A 17,314-nucleotide genomic window follows, 5' to 3' on the forward strand; every position below is an offset into this window, starting at 1 on the left:
AATAAACTTATCTTCTCATCACTTCCTCTTCTAAATGCCTTGAAATTGGCCTCTGTCTCTTTAAGAACCACCTGGGTTGCACTCGAGGGGTGGGGGGCCTGCTATGATGCAGTTTACTTGGCATCTGAAAATACATTTCCTCAAAGGTATTTTGAATCCGAAAAGAGCTTTGAGTGAGAACTAATGTTGAGAGCTCAGCAGACAGTTTAAGTTTCACTTTCACTTTCACCCAAGAGCCTGCAGGAGTCATGGGCGGGGTGCATGTGGAGGTAGGGAGTGGGAGTGGGGGGGTGCTCCGCCATGAGGAAGTTCGGCTTAAAGACACGTCCCAGCCAGGGACATTTCTGGTCCCTGCCTGTCGTTTTGCTGCTCAGCATGGCTGCCTAAAAACGCTGCAGGATTTCTCAGACATGAGTCAAAGCAAGGCTTTGAGCATGTTTTTTATGAGAGTATAAYATTATAACATGAYATAAAACTCAAAAAAGTKGGTTTTACATGATATCGCCCCTTTAATTAAATATTTGATTTGTTTCGATTTGTTTCGAAGAGACTAGAATTTGAGGAAACCAGTGGTTGTAAAAAACTTGTAATTATTTTAGTTTGTTTTAAAGGTTTTTCTAGCTGTCGATCAGCCACGACATTCAAATATGTTTTCCCCTCCAAACACGGCATAATAATACAAGCTAAGAATACCTCAGGCACTGCTACTACCCTAAAGAATGACAATCGAACAACTTTTTTTTTCCTGGGATTCTGTTCTCTTGTTCTGACAGCTTATACTTCAAAGAAGAGAGAAAACAGATTTAAAGAGGTCCCACTATTTTTTTTTCCCCTCTTCAAGGTTGTCAAACTGTCCTTCAGGCGTCAATAGACATGTTCAATTTGTGTCTCTCGTACTAAACAAGGATTTGTCTGTGTACTGACGACTTGTTAAACAGCAAATTCCTCCAAGGCTGCAAACCAGCTGCATGCAGTCTGGAAACACTGAGGAGCTCAAGCTGTTATAGTGTTTTGTATCTAACTATGTTTAATTTGAGTTGAATATAGAAAACTTCATTGTATATTTGGCCTTCAGTGAGGCCCAGGCTAAACCCAGTAGTAATAAAAAATATAGAAAACATGTCCAGATATTTTATCTCTGTCACTTTTATAAAAAAATTCTTATAATCCATGATTTGTTTGTTTGTGATACAGTATAATGATATTGTTTCTATGTTTTCTGACTGAAAGGTKCACAGAGTGGTTTTGTGTTGGGGTGGGGGATAATTGACAAATCAATCCAACATGTAAAGCTGGATGGACAAGTCTTCCCTTGTTGACATCTTTTAACTAATTTGCAAATAAAAAGTTTCTGATCCGCTACATGTTCGTAAACATCAAACTAGAATGATCCGCTCTGGGTGGGAAACACTTCGTTTGGATTCAAAGAGACAGCATGAAAACGAGTTGATCTGAGTCACACCTCCGCAAAGGGGTGAAAGAGGGGATTGTGGAGTTACAATAAGGAGGAATTCAGATCAAAGCATTGCAGTTCCATGTTATGTAGACCCCAACTGAATGATTTAAATGTGAAAAAGAAGGATTTTAAAGCACATTATGWCTCTTTTAACATTTTGATGTGCTAGTCGATTGGCTAGCTGCTAGGAATGTAAATGCTATGAGAATTGTTTTCTTTTTTTTCCCAGTGGACACTTTAGTTTTTCGACACTTGTGCAATCTGCTGTTGATCTCTTGCACCCACCTGAAGAAATTTATTAGGTTAGTTACTGATTTTAAAAGCACTACACCATTTTCTTAGCTTTCCTTTTTTAAGTGTTGACTGTTATAATCCATTGTTTAACTATTGCTATGTCTTGATTAAAATAGTTTAGATAAATGCCCGAAAACATTATGACAACACATCGAAAACCGTTATAAATTATTTAGGGAAGGCATTGTTTGTTCGAGTGGCCTGCAATGCAGCCATAGGCCTGCAGGGGGCGCACCAGGCACTGAAGACTCCATAAAAGGACCGTAAGTCCGTGTTGTAGCCAGCGTTGCTCAGATTGCTTTAGTATAAGCAATAAAGCTCGCTCGTACCAGATCTGGGTTGTATGGTCCTCATTCCTTTCACATTTCAGTTGATTCAACATTTGTGTGTTTATCGTCTCGACTTCAGTATTGAACAATTAATTTTCTTACACACCTTAGAATGGGGGGGATACAGAGTTGAAAAGCASCTAAGTGGTCGGGAACCTTTAGTTTACTTCAGGGCTGAGTCGCATTTCATGGAAGCGATTTCTTCCCACTTTCTACACACACTTGTTGCATGATTGTTCAAGGATTGTCTCAGATTTGTTGTGCATGTTGTGATGCATGCCTGACTTGGTCTGCTATGCTCCGATAAAAGTGTGATGCRTTTTCTAAGCCAGGTTTTTTAGCAGGTCTAAAATATGTGGGTGTAATTGTGTTGCGATGTGCCTGTATAGAACCATCAGCTGGCTGTGTGGTTTGTGCTTTCGGTAACTATATATGGTGAGTGTTCCTTCAAAGCTTTAAGACAGCTTCTGTAACGGTGCCCTGTTCAAACTGGATGTGCAGTGTGTTTGGGGTTTGACAACATAAAGGAAGCTCAGTTGTGATTTGCGAGCTTCGCCATCGATATTTTATACTTATCGCTTTTATGCTGTTCGTTTTAAAAAAATATGTGAATATGTATTGAGCAAACGACAAAGTTCTTACTCATTTTTTATTCTCTCCTGATTTTCCTCTGACACCACTTGAGAGATAATTAATCCGCTTCTTTGAATTTGCTTTTTGGTCACTTTAAAGATTAGTCCCTGTAAATCCTAAGGCTCAGGCACTTTTATTTCTTTCCCTGATGCTTAAGGAACAATTAACCTTAAACGTTGTGGGTTTGTCTTTGAGCTGTCTGATCATAGTAAAGCAAAAACTTAAGTCACTTTAGGGTAGTAGAAAGGGTAAACAACGCAGAAAGGATGGTAAATATTGAGTGTTTTTACTGTGAGAGTACGAGGACATTAAAGAACTGGTTTGGCGAACAAAGGAAGCAGCTGCAGAGTTTTGAAGACTGTTTTAATAGAGGTCAGTGTGTTGGTTGTGAATTCCCTCTCCCCTTTTCAGTTTTAATTTACGATGAATTCTGCATTGTAATTACAAATTTTAATGAAGCCAGTGAACCTGATGACGGTTAAAGCAGATGAAAGCTGCACTGATGAGTGGAAGCAGATCCCAAACTTAAATCTCAACACTGAGGCCGACATATCAAACAACACATCGCTGGGCTAAACTTTAAATCCAAGAATGCTAATCTCATGCCCCTGCTGTTTTGAAGAGTGCGAACCACTTACAGAACTTTGAGTATTTCTTTTTCCTTCTTTATCTTTGACTTGTGCGCTTGACATTACATGTGGGATCAATTAACTTGCACAGCTGTTAGGTTTTCTATCAAGTTTAACAAGCTTTGAAGAGCACACCACGCTTTGTTCTCTATAATGTCCTGTTTTCACTAAAACTGCAGACTTTTCCATTTATTGTTGTTGTTCAAAAAATGATCATCTGACTCAGCCACAGTTGACCAACACAGCTTGAAAGGAAAAAAAAGAAATGTACTTGGCAGACACCAAAAAGTTGGGTTTTAACACCAACATTTTGCACTTATTGCTGTGTAGTTTCTCCTCAACCCTCAAAATCGCTTCATATAATGGCTCAGACAGATGGTCACTGGAAATATGAAAGACTGGAAAAAGTCCAGCCAGTCATTAGCTTCCATTTAACAGAGTGGACTGTTGATTGAAAACCAAGCTACTGCATTTAGTACAAAGACCTGAAGGGTTTTTCTGCAAGGCTTTATACTCAAAACAGGTTATTGTGCCTGAAGCAATTACCATCTGTTACATGTAATGTAAGGTAATACTACACTTTGAATTGTCTGGGTTCTGTTGGGTTTGCCATGGCTGTTTGCAGATTGAATGTAGTGTTGACCCCTGCACAACCGTATCGCCACCAAGAAAATAAATAATAATAATAATAAAAGAAATGAAATGATTTGGCTTAAACCCAAAAAGCATTAGAGCCAGACTAAGTGAAACAGAAATTGCTTTTCATTTTTAGTTCCTACTTTTTTTCCCTTTTTTAAAAACCTTGAGCCACCATTTTTTTTCACCCATTTTTCCATTACGGAGCTCAAGGATTTCTTGTCTGTCTCCATCAGTCACTGTGTGAGAGGGAGGGTACACCCGGGGCCTGTTGCACAAACAGATCACCAGTTTTCAATAACAAGAACAGCTAACTAAGTATTGAACTATATAAATTGTTCCTAAGGCCCCCATATGCTCAGGCATAGTTCACTGCACGGAGGTCTGTGAAAATTAAAGGCAGATTCTATTCGGATGTCTGCCGGACAGGTCCGCGCACAGATTGTTTGTTTACATCCGCGATGTCGCACAATAAACTGCCCGGCTAGTTCACATCGAACTGTTCTGGATGTAACACCAAGCGGATAAAGTTGAGAATCTGCATCATTCGTGGATGAAACTTAAATTGAACTGAAATTTTGAAGAGCATCTCATGGAGGAGATTAGAAAACAGAGAAACTTTATGATATGCCAATGAARGAAAATAAGGACTTTCAAAGAGCAAAAAAAGTAGTTCAGACCCTGGATAAGATAAGTTCTTTTCTTTTGTTGTTTTAAAGCTAAAATGCAAGCTATCTCTTCCTCCTCGTCTTTGACGCCGTGACTGAAATTGCGAGAAATTAAGGAATTTGTCATATGATCAGTCCTCTCGAGTATGAAATCTCGAACGTCCACGGACGATATGAACAGAGTCTGCGAAGCTCACAAACTGTACACTCGAGTATGTAGGAGCCTATATCTTCTTGTTTTCCAGCTCCTAATAAAATCAATAGGCTCCTTATGCTGTGATAATCAAACAGATTTCATAACTGAAGGTAACATAGTTTCTTGGTTGTCGTATAGAATTGAACTATGTGTCTGGAAAATACATGATTGTCATGTTGAAAACACTCCCAAATCCCCATTCTTTGCTGTTTCCTTACTTTTATTATCTTTTAATGACCAGACTGCAAGAAACAGAATTAAAACTGCTAATGAAATAAGCTGTTTATTTTAACCATAATACCATGTTTGTAATTAAATACTCACAATGGAGCAGAGTATTCTCTTTGTCTGTGTTTTCTTGTCTACGCTGTAGTTCTGTCAGTATAAATGCTGATGAGGTGTAAGTGTGCTGTGCAGCCAATTTCAGCCTCATATGTGCCATCTAATAAATAAGGAGAGGGTCCCATATTGAAGCCTGGTTGCTTGTACTTTAAATGCATGCAGGATTATATGTAGTTCATCAGGTTACAGCAATTTGTTTTTAAGCACTTAACTATTGCATAAATTGTTGGCTTAGATCCCTCAGGAGTCAAAGCCACTTTCATCTTTTCCCTTCACACAAGCTGAAATGGTCCAACAGCCTATTAAATCTGTSCCTTTTGAGATTGATGTTCTGGTAATAGTCTATTTCTTCACATCTGTATGACTAGATTGACTTCTTACAAATTATGTAAAGTATTTAAAGATGTGACAACCTGTTCAGCTTCAAAAAGTGATTCGATCATAGTCTCCTCCCCTGTTGCCAACCGCTCCCTCCATGACATCAGATTCTGTGCATCATTTAAGAGGATTTATCTTTTTAGTAATGAGATCTGTAGGATTTGGTATTTTTAAAGGGTGTGGGGATTAAGAATTGAATATACCTCACAACTATGCAGCATATTTTTTGCTTTATCTAGCGTTTTATACGTTGAGCTACGCTGGTGTTCTTTCATGTCGGTGATTTATGGTTCACGTTCGGGATAACAAGTTAACATCTAATGAAGACACACGTGCCTAAGCCCAAATCTTGTCTTTAATGTATGTCTTCCAGATGTGCCAGCAGTGTGGTATCCATCTCCCAAAAGTGACAGAACAATAAATAATTATCTGTTTCTCTGTAATTGGCTAAATTTCTTTCTCTGCTGTCGGTGAAGACAGAAAGACGCTAACCTTCTCCTCGATTATGTTCTGGGRGGTAACTTCATCTCAGAGTTCATCATTCCTGCAGATTAGCAGCAGCTGTTTTAGTGACATCACTCGGTCGATCGGTTTGCTCCTGCGTTCTGTCACGACTCGGCTGGGCTGAGTTATGGATGTTTTTACTTGTGTAGATTTTCAGATGCGTTTGCTTAAGAGTGGAAAGAAAAATGCATAAAATGTTATATATTTAGCTGTTGGTTCATTGTAAAATACGTGTTTATTATATGCACCCATTTGTTTATGGCTCAAAATATGAACACATGTAAGGTTTGGCCGTTTTGACCAAATAAAATGGTTGAAATCTTTCTGCTTTATAGAGAGAAACAAAGTCAAAACAAAAAACAGTTTTCTGCACCGACTAACACTTGAATTTGCTTGTCGTAGCAAATCTAGACATGTTGCCATTTGCGATTCGACCTCCCAATTTACCCAAGATCTAACCAAGACTTTGAAACATTGCAGTTTCAGAGCCATCATCAGACACCGCCAGAGGTAGTGTTCATTGATTTTTCTCAATAAACACCATCTTTCAGACATAGTTTACAGAAGATTCATAGATTCTACTCATAACCCCACATCATTATCACAACCACCATTATTCAGCAAGCTTTGATAGTGTTGTGGGGAGTTTGCAGCCCTGTTTGTGATCTTTTTCTCTCTTTTATGTTTTTTTTTATCTCATCCCTCCCGCCTCCCCCTCTCCTCAGATATCAGTGATCTTTTCTTGCCCRTCACTTCTTTTAGCCCGATAAGACCAAGAGCCATGCTCCTGTTCTTCACAGCATTGACTCAAACACAAGGGCCTCAGCTCCATTTGTATAAACTCATTCCTGATAAGGCAGCAGAAGCCATAGTTGTTTACTGCAACTCGTCTGCCTATCAGGGAAGTCCTCAGCGAGACTCCTCCTCAATGAGATAAATGCTAATGTTTACTTTAAGTCTATGGGTCTTTTTTATTTTTCTGTCTCTGCTGGTTGTGATATCAGACATTTACGGCTGTCCTGATGTGCACTCATGTGCGTTTTTTATTTTTATTATTATTATTTTTATTTATTTATTTATTTATTTATTTTGCTTTGTAGCATTCTGTCTTACCATATTAATAAAAAAGAAAAAGATGAATTGGATCCAGGGCATGGAAATGATGTATTTGGTGAATAAAGGGTTTTCGAGTTGAAACAGCAATCTCATCTAGTCTGTCAGTGGGGGATGATATTTAGCATTTTGGTATGAGTGAAAACAAAGATGATTTTTGTGTGAACTACGTAGCAAAGAAGAATCTTTTTTTTTAATGTGGATCTTTGCAGTGAATGTCTGTTGGCAGCAGCTGCTCCACCTGTGTGCTGAGAGAGGAAAAGCTTCATTCAGATAGAATTACAGTTTTAATCATGTGTCAGTAAATTATCTTTGACTTCACTTTTGTAGTTTCATAAATAAAATGGAACAACAATTAGAATGTAGTCTAAAGGCATAAAGATTCCAGCTTCATTTTGAATTTTCTTTATGGTGATTGACAGACTGATGCAAGGTGTCATCACTAATCAGATGAATTCATGCATAATGTTCCATGATCATTTCATTATTTATGTGTATGAAGTAAAAACCTTAACTGTTCACATTTAGATGAGGATCTCAGGGGAACAAAACAACTGTTTCAGTTCTGTGCAAAGTGTTAGAATTGGTGGCCTTGGACATCAGATTTTTTCCTCTTCTGCATCCTGTTGAATTGCATTAAATATTCATTAATCTTGTAGTATTGAATTGCAAGTTCACCTTTCCCGAGGATTGGGTTCATGTTGGTTTTCTCCAGTTCCAATTTTATATTCTGTAATTTCACAACCTGCATACAAAAGTCACGGTCACCTCCATGGACACAAATCCAACTGATTTTCTCCAGCCATCAAATTTATTTTTCAAAATTTATTGGCAGTCAGAAGCCTTGGGTTGCCTCTCACTCTGGTGTAAAAGCAGTTGATTTTTATTTATTTTACTTTAAAGTTTACAACCATTAATTTTTGAAGCTGCCGTAAGTAGCTCTTTTGTTAAAAAATACTTTTTTTACACATTTGTTAAAACAGTCACTATGTCCTGACAGTAGAATAGGAAACAGATAATCTGAAAATACATAAAAATAAACCTTCTCTGACTCCTCCCAGTGCTCCTACAGCCATTTGCAGAGATACACCGCTCCCATTCAGAAACAGCCAATCAGAGCCAGGAGGATTGTTTTACCAGCTCAAAATACAATTTTGAGCCAAGTTTTAAGACAGAGATTGAAGACAGTTCTGCCTGAATTAACCTCTCTACGACGGACATGTCTCCCAATCGTTTTTACTGTTTTAAATACCCACTAGGTTGTTTTGCAACTGTATCTCAAGATGAGATAAATGCAATCAACCAGTGTGGCATCTCTCAATGACCTTCAGTGTGCACAGAAGGAAATATTCATCCTAACAGATAGCCAAGCTGCTGTTAAAGCTCTCCGAGGCCCACACTTTATGTTACTATTGGCTTGGGAGTGTGCCGAAGCAGTCAACCAAATGGGGAGAGATAACAGTGTTACTGTTAAATGGGTACCAGCATTGGCACTGGCATTTATGGTAACGAGAGAACTGACTACCTCGCAAAAGCTGGCAGTCAGGCTCACTTCAAAGGACCAGAGCCTGTTGTAGGTATATCAACAACACTCTGAAGGACTCCCCTACAGGCCTGGATTAGATGTTAACACTCAATCTGCTGGAGGGAGCTGACGGACTGTAGACAGGCACGGGAACTGATTAACCACCCAAATCTAAGATTTGGGTAAACTCTCATTGCCCTGACAAGGAAAACTCTAAGTACACTGGTTGGAGTCCTAACTGGGCACAATCTGCTCAACCGCCACAAAATGGTGATGGGACTCCATGAAAATGGTCTGTGTGATGCCTGTGGCGTTGAATTAGAGACCTCTTTGCACTACTTAGGCCACTGCCTGGCTCTGAGTGGTCAAACGAAAAGAATTCTTGGAGACTCCTTCATGGATCCCGAGAAGCTCAGAACACTGAGTGTTTCTAATCTTGTGTCCTTCATCCGAGGAACGAGAAGGTTCGAATAAAGACCAATGTCTTTTTGGGGAGAGGAATGGGCCCACTTAGAAGACCCCCGCTCACATGGATTCCATATCCATCCCCACTAACCATACCATACCATACCATACCATGCCCTTCCTCCACACAGCGCGTACCCTCGAGAAGAAACAAGCTAACGTTTCAGAAAAAATGCCAATATCTTAGAGGTCTGAATGTGCCATGGCTGTTTATCCATCGTTATCAGTGGCCCTGCCTTTTGTTAAAAAAATAAAAGCAAAAGCTTGACTGCAGTGTCCTGCACCAACAAACTTTTCAACTTTGCATGTAGGTACAGAAAACTCTACATACAGTACAGATGTCCCTATAGATACAAGTCCAAAAATCTGAATTTTAAGAAAAAAAAAACTTCTTATAGTCATAATAATGTGTTGTGACTGAAAAACAAACAGCAAAGGAAGCGGGTTTCCCTGCTTCACGAGGTCAGACAGTCTCCTGGCTTCTTCTGTCACCTTTACGTCTTCACTCTTTGTCGTCTTCTCTGGTCCTAACAGAGACAGCAGTGGAGTTAAACACTCAGGGCACTCTTCACTGTGCCACCACTAATCACCAGAGCCTTAGCAGCTTTATCATAATTAACAGATCAAAGAAGTGGAGGAAAGGGCAGTCATACATTATTAAAGAGACACTGAGTATGTGTATGCAAGGCATGTAATGGAAGAAAAAACAGAGGAAGCTATCAGAGCACATRCTTTTTTTAAGGGGTTTCATAATTAGATAATAATGAAAGAATATATGTAGGGTGGACTTTTTACCTTCCTCCAGTTTTTCTGAATCATAAACAGACTTGAATTCAGAATAGGTCAGAAAGCTAGGATAGCAGTTCTGTATTCTGTTTTTGTTTGCATGCACAAGTCTGCAGTCTTGACATATTCTTTCAAATGAAAAATGCCAAACTTTGGGCTTCATTGTGGTGTGCAAGAATCCATCAGAAATATTCAGTTCCCTTTCTTTATCTGTAAGGACACGGTTGTTGAAAAACAATAAAGCTCATTTATTTTGTAATTAAATTTTTCATCATCACACCGCAGAACAGTGTTGAATAAAATGGCAGCGGAGTTGCTCTATGCCACGCACGAGAAAAACAAAAAGGAACAAAAGTTACACATCAAGGAAGAATCAATTAAAAGAAAGTACAATTGAACCAGAAACAAGCAAACATTGTGTCTGTCATGAATAAATAATAGTAAAAACACAAAAATACGTGTTTTTTTTTCCACTAAAATCATTGAACCTTTTGTCAAACATGCAACAATGAATAACCTTGAATTCCAGCTGACTTAACTGAACTTTCACCTCACAGGCTCCCTTGTTTCCACACCTCATGGACTAGATCAGCGTCTGCAGCTGATAAGTTTGATAAGTCTATTTAATCTATAGTTGCTCCTTTTTATCACCAAGTCTCTGTGTTTTCTCCATTTCGTTGTTTAGAGATGAGTTTAAGATGGCTCCCATATTTTTCCTCATTTTTTCTGACATCAACATCCCAATCCTCAATAAAAGCAACCTATTCTTTATCCTTTTCTTCTGTCCTTTCCCTTTTTATCTCCATCCCTCATCTCTTTAGCTCCCTCTTGAATTTGCTCTCCAGGGGCTGCAATAAATCTGTGGTTAGCCGTTAAAACCGTGCACATTTTAGACTAAATGGCCCCCAGCGTCYCTCAGCCTGCTGTTGGGGCTTACGGCCAATGGGCCTTTAAATGACTTAATTTCCTATCAACCTCCTGGGGGAGTTTTGGGGAAGCTAAAAGCTGGTCACAGCCTGCAGAGAATGAGTATCAGGAAAGCCTTGAGCTGGGTGGACTTCAGCTGAATCAAAATCACTTGTGCTTTAATTGCCRTGGGCGATATTCTGAATGCAGATATGTACTATAGAGATGAGGAGGTAGAGTTTTCACTCTGGGTGKTTTCTTAATGACTTGTCCATTTGTATTTTTATGTTTCAGCTGTTCTGAGTTAATGTACTTTTGAAAATTACTTTAAAAGATATAACCTCTATTTTTCTGGAGAATTTGCTTAAAAAATTGTGATCATTTGAATTAAAATAGAGATTTCAAAACAATAATTGTTTAACCTAAACAAAATGCAAATTTTGGTTCTTGGGTTACATTTATGATTTTAGCGTACTGAACGTGCAGTTTTGAATTTCAGGTAATACGTCTCAGAATACGTCTGAAAGCCAATCCATGAGAATATATTAACGTGACCTCTGCTTAAATCCAACAAAACTTAACCAGATAGCTTTACTCTGTTCAGGTTTTAAAGGTTTAACATTTGGATTATTGTGTCATGAGATCTCAGCAACACATGYTGAGATTTATTTAAGTTAAACGATTAGATTTGCCAAATGAGACGACAACCTGAGCTAGCAGCTAAAAATACTTAGGCTTTTAATCTTTTTTTTCTTCCTTATTGCTATTGATTTCTACTCTATCCAAGTTTAACCTTGGGGTTAATTTTTCATTTAGGTACAYTGTTTATTTCCTGCATATAATTAACCTTACTTGATGTGTTTCTATCCACGATTTCATTTTAATGAGAAATATTTAATGACGCTGGATCCCTTATTGACAGTTTTGGGCATGACTCCTGTTCTGCCTTTTTGGAAAGATGTGCATCTTTGTGTGTGTATTTGTGCTTGCACACGTGTGCAATCCGGTGTTTCAGAAGCTGTTTAATATTCCACCTTGAGCTCCACATATCAATGCAGCGGTGTCACATAGAATACTTGGGAATTCAGAGGTTAGCTCTTGCCTGCGAGGACACACTGTCACATCAAAAGTACTGAAAGACTGACATTCAGAAGTTCATGTCAGGTAGGTGTAATTGGCTAATGGAAGGGTGTGTGTACAAATAAGACATGTATTTACAGAATAAGGTAAAGCATGATAAAATGACMAGGAAAAGTACTCCTAAGAGTTGGGGTGTATTTGTTATTCTGTCTTAAACCATCGTTGTCTCTCGATAATTATGTTCTTTGTATCATTTCGTTCTGCTCTAGAAGAGTCTGAGGATCAGTAGCCACTGAAGGATACGGCTCAGTAACAGTAAATTAATAGCAGAAAGTAAATGTTGCTCAACCTCTTTGTCCTCAGAAGTGTTTGAAAACACAGAAAGARCCTTGGCGATAGAAGGTACCAGTGGTCTTACTATATTTGAAAAGCAGCTGTAAATTTGCACTTTTCACAATTTTTAATTAAGGTTTCCAAAGAAGTGATTTATTATGGCATTATTAGTTGATGTAGATGGATGCATTTTCATGAGCTATGTGACTTTTTTGCCACTCAGTGCTAATTAACAGTTTCTTATCCCAGCATGTACAGTACACACCATTGGGTAAATAAAATGTAGCTTTTGTTGAACATATTTAAAGTGATCAATTTTTCAATAATACTATCCTCTACAATAACTTTACTTACAACTTATTTTCTTTTCTTTGTTTTTCAAGTACTATGGAGCTTCTGGACAAAAGCAGGCAAATCAAAAGTATTTGTGGTATACAGATGTGATTTAATCAATATAGTGCCTTGTTTTCTTCTTTTTTATTTTAAATGATCATTCAGATTTGTAAACTGGGTTGTTTTTGAAATGTTGCTTCTCTGTGAGGCTGTACATGTAGATGTGATGTGTAAATAAAGCAAAGCAGCAATTAAAAAACAGCATGATATATCTCAAAGAAGGCATTTTTGATAATAAAGAATAAAGGCTGAGGTACAAGAAATGAAGGCACTAAATAAGGGGTAGAGTGGACACATTAATGTTGAGGAATATGACTTCTTGTTAGAAGGCYAATGTGATGGAGATAACTCGACATGCACTTWGAGTACACTTGAACTGTTCGGACTAAAATGGTTAAATGTGTGGGATTTTAATGTGAAGTGCACAATCAATAGGTGCCCCGTCCTTCACTGAGTAGGCACATATAGGTCCTGGTTATTTTTGTCTTTATCAGTATATTAGGTTGAAGACTAATTGGGTGTGCTTTTAAGAATTTAAATTTTTCATTTATGAAAATTAGGTACATTTCGTCTCCAGGTTGATCTATCTTCTGTTTTCATTATTTTGTAACTGGCTTTAAGACAAACAGATGGAACAACACTTAAAATAAATTGACTGAATATGTGTGTACCCTGCCTCTCGCGCAATCAAATTCTGATTCAGACCGTAAAAGTGAACTCCGGTCCGCCTACAAACCTAGGCCTCGGATCGGTTGAAGTGAACTCTGGTGCGGTTTGAATTCATGTGTGAATGCCAAGCAGACCATAGACTGCTCCAAAAGCAGGAAGCGGGCTACAGCGCATGGGTTTTTGAGTATTAATCATAATAAAATTACTCATWTACTGTACCTTGGACATCACCACTATGAAGTTAGACGCGCTCCTACCTGGTGCATGTCGCCTCTTATGTCACCGTCTCAGCCTTTGTGTGAAAAACATTCTTCAGTGTCTTGTTAAGAGTTTTTCTACTCACTTCCCTCACTGGTTCTTGGTGCAGCGCCACCACAGGTGAGGAGGTAATCAGGTTGCTCAAAGGGTTTTAGTTCATTTGGCACAGTGCAGTGCGAAAGTGAACCACACCAGCTGAAAATATTGAACTGAGGCTACCGGACTAGCAGGTTTGAAAGCACCCTTAGTTTTGACCAATTTCAACTTCTTCAAAATAAAAAAATAAATAAAAGTAACAGAATTTAGATTTAAACATGACACATTTTTTGGCATTCTAGAAAAAATAGTAGTTCGTAGCAACAGCCTTTTTACTTCCCCATTATATAACCAAGGAGAATCTATTTGACTAAAGACATTACTTGCCAAATCCTGAGTGAGCGTATAGATTAGCTTTCCAGAGCAACCCACTCTTACTCCTAAGTCGTCACATATTGACGCTTTTCCAAGGTTCCCTCTGCGTCCGATTTTGACGCGTTGGGTACACCCCTCGCGTCAGTTATTGATGAGATGAGGCGGAATCCGTTGTCACAATGTCAGAAAGTGTAGATAATGGACCAAAACTACCGTCCCAAAGCCTAAAATTACCTTTATTCACTCTAGACATGCTGTCCCTGACCATAGTACCTAAAATTAACCATTAGCCCTGATCCCTAAAATTAACCATTTTTAGAACTTGTAGGAAATTCACGTGAACTACGTGTTCCAAAGCCTAAAGTTACATAAAATTTGCCCTAGACATCCTTTCCATGACTCCACTACCTAAAATTAACCATTAAACCTGATCCCTAATTTTAACCACAGACCCCAAGTCAAAGACCTCCTATATTTTGCGTCCCAACGCGTCAAACCTGGAAGCTGAGGGAACACGGAAGTGCCTGGTGCGTCAAAAACTAACGCGACTGGTGTACCCGACGCATCAAGATAAGACGCAGAGGGAACCTTGGAAAAGCATCAATACTGAATGTGACGAGTCGAGAGTGAGAATGTGTTATCCAGAGAAAATGGCTAATGTACAGTAAACTGTAATAAAACCACTAGAAAATATCCCACCTCTAATCTTCTACGTTTTACCTCCTGGAAACCTGTCCCCAGTTAATGGGGTTGTGTTCGTTAACAAGCCTATGAAGACTCCGTCARCAGCTTTATCACAGCAACGCACAGACACTCACGGTTTTATCAGGCCTCTCTATGGCAGTGACAGCAGACAGCTCTGCAATTAGTGACTCATAGGAAGGCAAAGAGGCAAGCAGCAATATTACACGTTGCCTGCTGTGTCTGAACACCAAGAATACCAATGCAGTGGCTGTTGTTCACACAGAGGCGCATACATTTATACCTGTTGGCTTCACAGTGTGCACAGCCTCAGACCTTCTGTGGTGTGAAGTGTGTTCAGAGTGCAGCTGTCCTCATTATTAACAGCAGTGTTGGCTTTGGTATTGTGGAAGAGGGCAGCTTTGCTCGGCCAGCAGTCACAGCAATTTACAGGTCTGTCAGAGAGAGAGAGAGGTCGACCAGAGGAGAGAATTAAAAAGCATTTACAGCTGTAAAATAGACTGCAGACGAGGAGATTGAGCTGCCGCTTGACGTATGTGTTCATGTTGACCTTACTGCAGGGCTGGTATTGTGTTGTCCTGAATGTATTTGCTTTATTATTCAACACTCAAAAGCAGGAACATCTGAGGTTGCCAGCTTGGCATGATGTGTGCATATCATCGGTTTAAGTAGAACATTTTTTTTACATTTTCCAAGGTTTAGTAATAGACTGTCTGGGAAGGCTTGATAGCATCAGTGTTTATGTTTGCTGCCAATATAATCTTATTTTAGACATTATTTTCTCTGGGTTGCAAAGAAAAGCTATTCAGAGTAGTCAATGRTGTTCAGTTTAGTATAATTATCTAATCCGATTTGTCAACTTTTGTTGCTTTAAGCAAGTTTTGATTTTTTTTCTTCCTCACGCAGTGATACAGTATCATTTCCACTGAGCTCCCAGCACAGGTCACTGAGACAAGAARTGTCAAAAGGCCAGCCAGTTGAAGCAAGCAAACAACACCGCTAAGATAAATAGATTCTCTCTGACAGTACTGTTGAAATCATTGTGCGAGACTGACTGCAGGCTCACAGCGGGCCCCTCCCCTCTCCCCTCAAAGCATGGAGAAAAAGAACAATTTGTTGGAAGGAGGCAACTGGGAAAGCCCTGACAACACTACACTTAACTTCTGGATCCCATTAATCTTAAACCTCTCCACAAAGTATTTTTTTTTTTTTCATTCTCTGCATAGTTTCAGACATCTCCTAAACTCTATCAGAAATACTCAACTGTCCAAGTTACATTAAAAAAAACTATTTTTGTTTGTTAGATAATTACCAACAAACAAAGCTATCATCTATGAAACTGCACAAAGTCTACACCTCATTTCAGGTGGTGCTTTGTGGTGTGGATTGGATTTCTCACCTTCCTTATGTCTTTGCCTCAAGGGAGCAACATTTTTCCTCCATTTGCCTTCTAACCTGGTGTAGTCTGCCTGGACAACAACATATTTACTTCATTCATTATTAGAAGGTAAAAAAAAAAAAGTATTAATTCATCCTTACTGGGTTTGAAGGGTAAGTAGCATCGAGACAATAACCAAATACACTTGAATAAGTGATCATCAGCAGGTGTTAGCACCTCTGTGAAAGTAGACATTGTACTGGTCTGAAGCAACCAGCCATGCATTGGCACAATGTCAATAAGGCACAAAGCAGCCAGGCTGTTTGATTTTTTTTAAACTTCCTGGATGCTTAATGTCTCTTTTTGCTCGGCGTATCTGCTGTGTACAGCTGGTCACACCTTCTGGCAATGATGGAGTGGGCATGTTATTTAGCTAAATGACACTAACCCTTTCTGTATTTCTTTTCTTTTTGTGTGCTTATTTCCACAGAAGGAATTTGTAACATGACAATGGACTCCAACTCAATAGCAATGCCGATGTCGGACCCAAATGCCTGGGCAGCCATGAATAACTTAAGAATGCCTCCGATAGGAATGACTGGACAGCCCCTTATACCAGGTACTGCACATTTAATTTTTAGATTTACATTATTTACATGCAGATGGGGACATCTTTTATTTTATAGACCGTTTTTGGTTTACAAATACAACGCATCTTCTCACTGAGTTTATGCTTTAATCATCTACATTTGCAACAAGTAATAACTTAAGGTTCTGAATATTCAATTAAATACTTGCAATAATTGTACAATACAGTTATTTGATTGCTGTGTTTATATTTTCTATTTTGAAGACAGTAAATTTCAAATAAAGGGAAAAACAGCCAAATGTATGTRGGTATGTATAGATGTGTGTGTGTAGTGTAAAGTTTTGTCTTACATTTGTTCCTAATTGTTTTTTATTAATATTATTATCCTAGCAACTCCATGTACACACCAAAATGTGTTTATCGCAGAGGTTCTCAAACTGGGGTCCCAGGACCCCCAGGACTCCACAAGTCCACATGTCTTGGGGGGGTCCTCAAAATATTTCAGTTAATTGTTAATTGGGTTTTTATTTTATAAAATGCATATGGTAACAATGATGTAGTAAATTAAACATTCTAAACCAAACAAAGAATAATGACATTTAGGGGTTAAAATTATTTTTAAAACAGCATGGGGTTTATTC

At 38.7% G+C, this 17,314-nt stretch overlaps 1 protein-coding gene across 4 annotated transcripts in view; it reads left to right on the top strand.

The window, feature by feature from the left end:
• enox2 (ecto-NOX disulfide-thiol exchanger 2) overlaps positions 1 to 17,314 on the top strand; it is a gene marked incomplete in the record, with an annotated part of 191,191 nt that overhangs the window by 107,628 nt on the left and 66,249 nt on the right. For all 4 annotated transcript variants that reach the window (XM_014003713.1, XM_014003739.1, XM_014003722.1 and 1 more), the window contains 1 exon segment: positions 16,575 to 16,703. In XM_014003713.1, coding sequence (XP_013859167.1) covers positions 16,575 to 16,703 — 129 coding nt within the window.

Source organism: Austrofundulus limnaeus, unplaced genomic scaffold, assembly GCF_001266775.1.
Source record: "Austrofundulus limnaeus strain Quisiro unplaced genomic scaffold, Austrofundulus_limnaeus-1.0 Scaffold1, whole genome shotgun sequence".
NCBI classification, from domain to species: Eukaryota; Metazoa; Chordata; class Actinopteri; order Cyprinodontiformes; family Rivulidae; genus Austrofundulus; species Austrofundulus limnaeus.